The sequence below is a fragment of the Salvelinus alpinus genome, chromosome 24 (assembly GCF_045679555.1).
Source record: "Salvelinus alpinus chromosome 24, SLU_Salpinus.1, whole genome shotgun sequence".
Lineage (NCBI taxonomy): Eukaryota > Metazoa > Chordata > Actinopteri > Salmoniformes > Salmonidae > Salvelinus > Salvelinus alpinus.
Genome location: NC_092109.1, coordinates 36,150,483 through 36,161,005, shown reverse-complemented (window position 1 = coordinate 36,161,005; position 10,523 = coordinate 36,150,483). Strand labels below are relative to the sequence as shown.

General features: G+C 49.8%; 1 protein-coding gene and 1 pseudogene across 1 annotated transcript; both read right to left on the bottom strand.

Moving 5' to 3' along the window:
* Positions 1 to 262, bottom strand: part of LOC139551891 (claudin-4-like) — an 8,541-nt pseudogene extending 8,279 nt beyond the window's left edge.
* Positions 263 to 8,188: 7,926 nt separating this feature from the next.
* On the bottom strand, positions 8,189 to 9,803 carry LOC139551962 (uncharacterized). Its single transcript, XM_071363290.1, has one exon. The coding sequence runs from the start codon at positions 9,758 to 9,760 to the stop codon at positions 8,693 to 8,695; it is 1,068 nt and encodes a 355-aa protein (XP_071219391.1). The 5' UTR covers positions 9,761 to 9,803; the 3' UTR covers positions 8,189 to 8,692.
* Positions 9,804 to 10,523: the final 720 nt, after the last annotated feature.

Here is a 10,523-nt window from a genome sequence, read left to right as displayed (position 1 = left end):
AAATCATGGCTCTGGCAGGCTGCAGAAAGTGGGGCCAATACCCCATGGAGTTGTACTTCTCACACTGTGTCTGTCCCGTGCTTTGTGTCACACAGCTCATCCACAGGCCGTACAAGACCATCTCTGTGTTGGTAAAGTTAGCTGCTAAGAAGGTTGTCACTATCCAGGTGGGGAGAGCACAGATCACAATGGTCAGTATTAATCCTATGACTCCCAGGGCAATGCCCACGACCTCCACGATATCCATTATATCCATGGCCATCAACATACTGTCTCCCTGACTGCGTTTCGTTCACGCCGAAGTTTGTTCCTGAGGTCTTCTGTAAGAATGGAGAGCTGATCCACTCAGAAGACCTCTATAACTACTCGATGCTGTGATGTCACTTAAATATGTTGTCATGGAAACAGACATCCTATTAACACGTATGTGGGGCTTTATGTGGTTGTGACCCAAATGGGTGAAAAACTCTACTCAGTTTCAAACTCATCAAACAGCATTGTGTAACAATATGGAATGTTGAGATCCAACCTAGAATAAACCAATAATTACCAAATAGGGATAATTATAATATAATAACTATCGAAAAAATATAGGAAATTGATGAAAATGGAAGCTTCCCAATCTGAGTTGGGCTAAAGACGTAATTAAACCTGTTTTAGTCTTCCCTCAACCCAATCCTAACCTAATACACTCCGGCGCTGACGGAGATGGCCGCCTCGCTTCGCGTTCCTAGGAAACTATGCAGTATTTCGTTTTTTTATGTGTTATTTCTTACATTGTTACACCAGGAAATATTAAGTTTTATTACGTACAGTCGGGAGGAACTATTTGATATAAGAGCAACTTCAACTCACCAACATTACGACCAGGAATACAACTTTCCCGAAGCGGATTCTTTGTTTGGTCAACCACCCCGGACAATGCATCGAATCCCAGCCGGCGACCCAAAACAATGGCGCCGCGGAAGGGGCAGACGGAGCGGTCTTCTGGTCAGGTTCCGTAGACGGGCACATCGCGCTCCGCTCCCGAGTTAACTACTCGCCAATGTCCAGTCTCTTGACAACAAGGTAGACAAACTCAGAGTAAGGGTTGCCTTCCAGAGAGACATCAGAGATTGTAAAGTTCTTTGTTTCACGGAAACATGGCTCATTCAGGATACGTCATCAGAGTCGGTACAGCCACCTAGATTCTTCACGCATCGCGCCGACAGAAACAAACATCTCTCTGGTAAGAGAGAAGGGAGGAGGTGTATGCCTTATGATTAACGAGACGTGTGATCATAACAACATACAGGAACTCAAGTCCTTTTGTTCACCTGACCTAGAACTCCTTACAATCAAATGCCGATCACATTATCTAACAAGATAATTCTCTTTGATCATAATCACAGTCGTGTATATCCCCCCCCAAGCAGACACATCGATGGCCCTGAAAAAACTTTGTTTGAATCTATGTAAACTGGACACCACATATCCTGAGGCTGCATTTATTGTAGCTGTGGATTTTAACAAGGCTAATCTGAAAACAACGTTCCCAAAATTTTATCAGCACATCAAATTCGCGACCCGGGCTGGTAAAACCCTGGATCATTGTTATTCTAACTTCCGCGATGCATATAAAGCCCTCCCCTGCCCTCCTTTCGGAAAATCTGACCACGACTCATTTTGCCACTGACCCAATTTTGCGCCCGTGCTAAGGTCTGTTCAACGCTGGTCCGACCAATCGGATTCCACGCTTCAAGATTGCTTCGATCACGTGGACTGGGATATGTTACGCATAGCGTCGGACAATAACATTGATGAATACGCTGATTCGGTGAGCGAGTTTATTAGCAAGTGCATCGGTGATGTTGTACCCACAGCGTCTATTAAAACATTCCCCAACCAGAAACCGTGGATTGATGGCAGTATTCGTGCAAAACTGAAAGCGTGCCACTGACACGGCCGCTACCAAAACCTGCGGGCTCTCCTTCACTGCAGCCAACGTGAGTAAAACATTTAAACGTGTTAACCCTCGCAAGGCTCCTCGCAAGACCTCCCGGGTGGCGCAGTGGTCTAGGGCACTGCATCGCAGTGCTAGCTGCGCCACCAGAGTCTCTGGGTTCGCACCCAGGCTCTGTCGCAGCCGGCCGCAACCGGGAGGTCCGTGGGGCGACGCACAATTGGCATAGCGTCGTCCGGGTTAGGGAGGGTTTGGCCGGTAGGGATATCCTTGTCTCAGTATGTAAGAAAAAAAAGAAAAAAGTCTGTATGTAATTTAAAAAATAAAATAAAATAAAAAATATTATAATAATAAAATGTATGCACTCTACTGTAAGTCGCTCTGGATAAGAGCGTCTGCTAAATGACTAAATGTAAAATGTAAATGTAAGGCTGCCGGCCCAGGCGGCATCCCCAGCCGCGTCCTCAGAGCATGCGCAGTCCAGCTGGCTGGTGTGTTTACGAACATATTCAATCAATCCTTATCCCAGTCTGCTGTTCCCACATGCTTCAAGAGGGCCACCATTGTTCCTGTTCCCAAGAAAGTGAAGGTAACTGAGCTAAATGACTATCGCCCCGTAGCACTCACTTCCGTCATCATGAAGTGATTTGAGAGACTAGTCAAGGACCATAGAAGTGTTTGGCCATAATGACCATCGTTATGTTTGGAGGAAAAAGGGGGAGGCTTGCAAGCTGAAGAACATCATCCTGAACGTGAAGCACAGGGTGGCAGCATCATGTTGTGTGGGTACTTCGCTGCAGGAGGGACTGGTGCACTTCACAAAATAGATGGCTTCATGAGGTAGGAAAATTATGTGGATATATTGAAGCAACATCTCAAGACATCAGTCAGGAAGTTAAAGCTTGGTCGCAAATGGGTCTTCTAAATGGACAATGACCCAAAGCATACTTCAAAAGTTGTGGCAAGGTATTGGAGTTGCCATCACAAAGCCCTGACCTCAATCCTATAGAAATTTTGTAGGCAAAACTGAAAAACGTGTGCCAGCAAGGAGGCCTACAAACCTGACTCAGTTACACCAGCTCTGTAAGGAGGAATGGGCCAAAATTCACCCAACTTATTGTAGGAAGCTTGTGGAAGGCTACCTAAACATTTGACTCAAGTTAAACAATTTAAAGGCAATGCTACCAAACACTAATTGAGTGTGTGTAAACTTCTGACTGACTGGGAATGTGATGAAAGAAATTAAAGCTGAAATAATGTCACGACTTCCGCTAAAATCGGTCCCTCTTCTTGTTCGGGCGGCGTTTCTATGGTCGACGCCACCGGCCTTCTAGCCATCGCCGATCCACCTTTTATTTTCCATTTGTTTTGTCCTTGCCTTGCACACCTGGTTTCAATCCCCCAATTACTTGTTCATTATTTGACGCTCTGTTCCCCCATGGTTGTTTGTGAGTGATTGTTTATGTGTGATACGGTCCGTTATTGTGGGCTCGTTTGATTGTTGTATTTTGTGATTTTTGAGTAAACTACGTTTATTACTCATATCTGCTGTCCTACGCCTGACTCCTCTACACCAGCTACACACAGGCACTATCACAGAATCACTCACCTACCGAATGGAGTCAGCAGGAGCAGACGCCCTCCCTGTGGCGATAGAGGAGCGCGTCCAGCAGCATGCGACCATGTTGCAACGTCTGGGCACCGCCATGGATCGCGTGCTGCAGACAATGGATTTTTGGGAGAGAGGAGGAGGTCTTCCAGCCCCACTACAGCAGGCCCCACTGTCCACCCCTCCTCAACCGTTCCCAGTGGGATTCGGCTCTCGCTCCCGAGGGAGTATGATGGGACGGCTGCCGGATGCCAGGGGTTCCTACTCCAGCTGGAACTCACCTGGCAACCGCCCACCCGGCTCCTTCGGGACGTGAGAGTGTGTCCGCCCTCGTCTCCTGCCTCTCAGGCAAAGCCTTGGAGTGGTCCAACGGCGTATGAAGGAGTAAAGGAGACGTGGCGTTGGACCATTACACAGAGAACGTCTGTTCCACCTGAGGCAGGGGACGAGGAGCGTGCAGTGTTTTGCTTTGGACTTCCAGACCCTGCCACCAGCGCGGGATGGAACGACAGGGCCCTGATCGATCACTACCGGGACGTCCTCGCGCAGACTGCACGTCGGGAGTTGGCCTGCCGAGACACCACCCTCACGGTGGACCAGCTGGTGGACCTGTCCATCCGGCTGGAGAATCTGCTGGCTACCCGCGGATGTCCGGATCGGGGCCTGTCAGTTCCATGCCCCAGCACCTCCGCTCCGACGCCCATGGAGCTGGGAGGTGCTGCGCTTAGGGCGACCAGAGGAGGGGTCATTCCCTGTGGCCGCAAAGGGCACACTGCTGGTCGGTACGGGGGGGGGGGGGTTCCTCAGGGAGTCGAGGCAGCAGGCAGGGCACTATCGTGTCACCCCAGGTGAGTCAGCACCAGGCTCACCCAGAGCCCCCTGTTGCTCACATGTATGTGTTCATAAACTTTCCTGAGTTTTCCTCGCATTCCCAGCATAAGGCGCTCGTAGATTCAGGCGCAGCTGGGAATTTTATTGACCGTTCATTTGCCCATAGTTTAGGGATCCCCCTTGTTCCTGTGGATGGGCCCTTCCCTGTGCACGCCCTAGATAGTCGACCATTAGGGTCAGGGCTGATTAGGGAGGCCACCGCTACACTAGACATGGTTACGCAGGAGGGTCACAAGGAGAGAATCAGTCTCTTCCTTATTGATTCTCCTGCGTTTCCCATGGTGCTGGGCCTACCCTGGTTGGCCTGTCATGACCCCACTATTTCGTGGCAACAGAGGGCTCTCAAGGGGTGGTCACGAAGTGCTCAGAGAGGTGTGTAGGGGTTTCCATCGGTGCGACTACGGTGGAAAGTCCAGACCAGGTCTCCACCGTGCGCATCCCCTCAGAATATGCTGATTTGGCTCTCGACTTCTGTAAGAAGAGGGCGACTCAATTACTAACCCATCGACGGGGGGATTGTGCGATAAATCTCCTGGTAGACGCAGCACTTCCCAGGAGTCACGTGTATCCTTTGTCACAGGAGGAGACGGCGGCTATGGAAACATATGTCTCCGAATCGCTGGGGCAGGGATACATTTGGCACTCCACTTCACCTGCCTCCTCGAGTTTCTTTCTTGTGAAGAAGGATGGAGGTCTGCGCCCGTGTATTGACTATCGGGGGATATCAATCAGATCACTGTCAGGTACAGCTGCCCGCTGCCTCTCATCGCCAGTGCGATCGAGTCAATGCACGGGGCGCGCTTCTTCACAAAATTGGATCTCAGGAGCGCTTACAACCTGGTGCGTATCCGGGTGGGGGATGAGTGGAAGACGGCATTTAGTACCACCTCAGGGCACTATGAGTACCTCGTCATGCCGTACGGGTTGATGAATACGGGTTGATGAATGCTCCATCAGTCTTCCAGGCCTTTGTTGACAAGATTTTCCGGAACCTGCACGTTGCAGGGTGTAGTGGTGTGTATCGACGACATTCTGATATACTCCGCTACATGCGCGGCGCGTGTGTCCCTGGTGCGCTTGGTGCTTCGTTGACTGTTGACGCATGACCTGTACGTCAAGGCTGAGAAATGTCTGTTCTTCCAACAGTCCGTCTCCTTCCTAGGGTACTGCATTTCCACGTCAGGGGTGGAGATGGAGAGTAACCGCATTTCAGCCATGCGTAATTGGCCGACTCCCACCACAGTAAAGGAAGTGCAGCGGTTCCTAGGGTTTGCCAACTATGACCGGAGGTTTATCCGGGGCTTTGGCAGGTAGCGGCTCCCATTACCTCACTGCTGAAGGGGCGACCGGTGCGACTGCAGTGGTTGGCTGAGGCGGACAGGGCTTTTGGTCACCTGAGGGCTCTGTTTACCTCGGCTCCCGTGCAGGCTCATCCGGATCCCTCTTTGGCGGTGGACGCGTCCGATTCTGGGATTGGAGCCATGCTCTCTCAGCGCTCAGGCACACCACCAAAGCTCCGCCCCTGTGCCTTCTTTTCGAAGAAGCTCAGCCCTGCGGAGCAAAACTATGATGTGGGGGACCGGGAGCTGGTGGCTGTCGTCAAGGCTCTGAAGGCGTGGAGACATTGGCTTGAGGGGGCTAAACACCCTTCTCTCATCTGGACGGACCACCGCAATCTGGAGTATCACCGGGCGGCGAGGAGACTGAACCCTTGCCAGGCAAGGTGGGCCATGTTTTTTTTTTTTACCCGTTTTGTGTTCACCCTGTCCTATCGACCAGGTTCCAAGAACGCTAAGGCAGACGCACTGTCCCAGATGTATGACACAAAATAGCGGTCCATGGATCACACTCCCATACTCCCAGCCTCTTGCCTGGTGGCACCGGTGGTGTGGGAGCTGGACACAGACATCGAGCGGGCGTTACGTGCAGAGCCCACTCCTCTCCAGATTCCAGCTGGGTGTCTGTACGTTCCGTATGCTGTCCGCGACCGGTTGATCTATTGGGCCCACACGTCACCCTTCTCTGGTCATCCTGGCATCGGTCGGATGGTACGCTGTCTTAGTGGGAAGTACTGGTGCAAGGCTCCCAGGCACCTGCCCAGAGGGAAGGTACAACCCCTACCCGTTCCACCATGGCCGTGGTCGCACCTGTCGGTGGACTTCCTCCCTCACGGGGCAACACCACGATCCTGGTCATTGTGGAATGGTTTTCTAAGTCCTGCCGTCTCCTCCCTTTGCCCGGTCTCCCTACGGCCCTACAGACTGCGGAGGCCCTGTTCACTCATGTCTTCCGGCACTACGGGGTGCCTGAGGACATAGTCTCTGATAGGGATCTCGGTCAGCCTCACCTCAGGTTTTCACCCCGAGAGTAACGGGCAGGTGGATAGAGTAAACCAGGATGTGGGTAGGACCGGCCGGGGGAGTGGGTGGCGTTCATCCCCTGGGCAGAGATGGCCCAAAACTCACTCCGCCACTCCTCCACTAACCTCTCCCCCTTCCAGTGCGTACTGGGGTATCAGCCGGTTCTGGCACCTTGGCATCAGAGCCAGATCAAGGCTTCTGCGGTGGAAGAATGGTTTAAGCGATCGGAGAAGAACTGTGACGCCGCCCAGGTGCACCTGCAAGGGCTGTGATGCAGCAGAAGGCGAGCGCCGACCGCCACCGCAGTGAGGCCCCGGTGTTCGCACCGGGGGACCGGGTCTGGCTCTTGACCTGAAAACCTGCCCCATTGCCTGCCCTGCCGGAAGCTGGGTCCGCGGTTTGTGGGGCCATTCAAAGTCCTGAGGAGACTGAACGAGGTATGCTACAGGTTACAGCTTCCCCCAGATTACCGTATTAATCCCTCTTTCCATGTGTCTCTCCTCAGGCCGGTGGTGGCTGGTCCACTCCAGGAGTCTGAGGTATGGGAGGTTCCTCCGGCGTTTGCTGTTTGAGCCATCCTGGACTCGAGGCATCGGGCGAGGGGCCTTCAGTACCTCGTGGAGTGGGAGGGGTACGGTCCGGAGAAGAGATGCTGGGTGCCGGTGAAGCACGTCTTGGACCCTTCGTTGCTGCGGGAGTTCCACCGTCTCCATCCGAACCGCCCTGCGTCTCGTCCTCCTGGTCGTCCCCGAGGTCGGTGTCGGCGCGCTGCTGGAGCCGCGTGTCAAGGGAGGGGGGGTACGGTCCCTCTCCTTGTTTGGGCGGCGTTCGGCGGTCGACGTCACCGGCCTTCTTGCCATCGCAGATCCACTTTTCATTTTCCATTTGTTTTGTCCTTGTCTTGCACACCTGGTTTCAATCCCCCAATTACTTGTTCATTATTTAACCCTCTGTTCCCCCATGGTTGTTTGTGAGTGATTGTTTATGTGTGATATGGTCCGTTATTGTGGGTTCGTTTGATTGTGTTTTGTGATTTTTGAATAAACGACGTTTATTACTCATATCTGCTGTCCTGCGCCTGACTCCTCTACACCAGCTACACACAGGCACTATCACAAATAAATCATACTCTCTACTGTTATTCTGACATTTCACATTCTTAAAATGAAGTGGTGATCCTAACTGACCTAAAACAGGGAATTTTTACAAGGATTAAATGTCGGGAATTGTGAAAAACTGAGTTGAAATATATTTGGCTAAGGTGTATGTAAACTTCTGACTTCAACTGTATATATGTATGTTTCAGTTGGAAGGTCCCAGTCACTGTCTGTGGGCTTGTTGGTGATGTAGTGAACAAAAACAGGAAATGCACAACAGCAACCAGGAAACGTTAGATACAATTATTTAATTTGAACATATTTGACAGGGTTAAACAATCAACTACTGATTCAATAATTGTTCTACTTAAATTCATCCCATTTTAAAGAAGCATAAAGAGAAGTATCAATACTGGTATAGAACATCAGAGAGGAAACAGTGAGAATATGTCCCTTCATTGCAGTCTCCTCAGGAACTCCCAGTCTAAATTAACTGAATATTTGAACACAATATGACAAACTCCTCTTTGACGTGTTAAAGACAAGGTGGAGCAATAACTATGTTGCTTTCACACATATCTGGTCCTTTCCGACTCTTTAACATTAAACAGAAACGATAGAGGTTGTTTTATCATAGAATTACATATAGAATCACAATTCTATTCTCTCCATTGCTTTCAATTAAAGAAAGTACAGTTTCTCTGTTAAAGCAGTAGCAGCAGCAGCTACACCAGACTATGGTCCCACCACAATATGACATAAACTCCTCTATGACCTGTTGAAGACAGAGCTGTTAGCGGGAGGTTGATGTAGTTGTCGTTGAGTCTGGCTGGTTCCTCTTGAAGATGCAGCAGCAGAGTATGGTCCCTCCTATCAGGAGCATGGAGGCAGACCACCTACAGACTTCAGCTAAAATAACCAGGTCATGTTGGGTAAACAGGATGTGTGGGTAGAGCTGCAGGTGGACAACCGTTCTTAAGTAATGGTCAACCAAAAACACAGTGGTGAACTGCAGTATACCAGTCAGGATGAAAAATGTTCCATTGATGAACCTGGCCTTGACCCTGATCCTGTTACTCTTGATGCAGTTACAGCACCTGGTCCCAAAGATGGACCCCATCACTCCTAGAGCTCCCAGGATGGAGGAGATGGAGGTTGTCATCAGAACCATCCAAATGTCCCCATAGTGGGGCTCAGGATAATGCCTGAATGGGATCCATACAGAGAGAGCACTGGGCACTTGGGAGACTACCCATCCGAAGATTCCCATCATCCATCCAAAGACTCTCACAGTGATGCACAGTGTGACCCCTCCAATCAGGAGCAGGGAGGCCGCCACCCAGCCGATGTACAGCGAGTTCCCCAACTCAGGCTTCCCTTTGATCCGCGTGGAGGAGTCGCTGATGATTGATCTGGCAAGCAAGGAAACAGGGATGAGGATGAGAAATCCAGCCAGGATGAAAAGTATTCCAGCGATAATTATCAACTTGGCCTGAGATGTTTTGTCTTTGATGCAGTTGGTGCTCTTGGCTCCGAACATGAAGAACAAGACACCCAGAACCCCCAGTATGATGGCAGTGAGGATCATGGCTCTGGCAGGCTGCAGATCATATTTCCAATACTCCATGTAGTTGTACACTTCACACTGTGTCTTTCCCGTGCCTTGGGTCACACAGCTCATCCACAGGCCGTACCAGACCACCTCTGTGTTGGCTGAGTTATCTGCTATGAAGGTTGTCACTATCCAGGTGGGGAGAGCACAGATCACAATGGTCAGTATTAATCCTATGACTCCCAGGGCGATGCCCACGACCTCCACCATTTCCACGATAAACACGATATCCATTATATCCATGCCCATCAAAATACTGTCTCCCTGACTGCGTCTCGTTCAGCTCATTCGTTCACTCCAAAGTTTGTTCCTGAGTTCTTCTGTAAGAATGGAGAGCTGATCCACTCAGAAGACCTCTATAACTACTCGATGCTGTGATGTCACTTAAATATGTTGTCATGGAAACAGACATCCTATTAACACGTATGTGGGGCTTTATGTGGTTGTGACCCAAATGGGTGAAAAACTCTACTCAGTTTCAAACTCATCAAACAGCCTTGTGTAACAATATGGAATGTTGAGATCCAACCTAGAATAAACCAATAATTACCAAATAGGGATAATTATAATATAATAATTACCAAGAAATGTTATAGGAATCTGATGAAAATGGAAGCTTCCCAATCTGAGTTGGGCTTAAGACGTAATAAAACCTGTTTTAGTCTTCCCTCAACCCAATACTTACCATAACCATTAGTGGGGAAAATGCTAAACTGATCGATGATCAGCAACTAGGGACAACTTTACCCTCCACCACAAAGCCTGTTCTGAGGGGCAATGATAAAGGGACTGGGCCTCATAGTACACATCAACAGATTGAAACTACATACTGAAAAACCCTTGAGTGTGAAATAAATAATTGTAAGGTTGGATTCATGGACTGAAATTAACTATATAATACAGTAAATAGACTAATGCTACCTGTTTCAAGGACTTGGCTTGAATTAATTCTACACTATGATATACTGTATGTTTCAGTTGGAAGGTCCCAGTCACTGACTGTAGGCTTGTT

Coding starts and splice junctions, on each gene's coding strand:
- LOC139551962 (XM_071363290.1), bottom strand. CDS start 9,760: ATGGGCATGGATATAATGGATATCGTGTTTATCGTGGAAATGGTGGAG.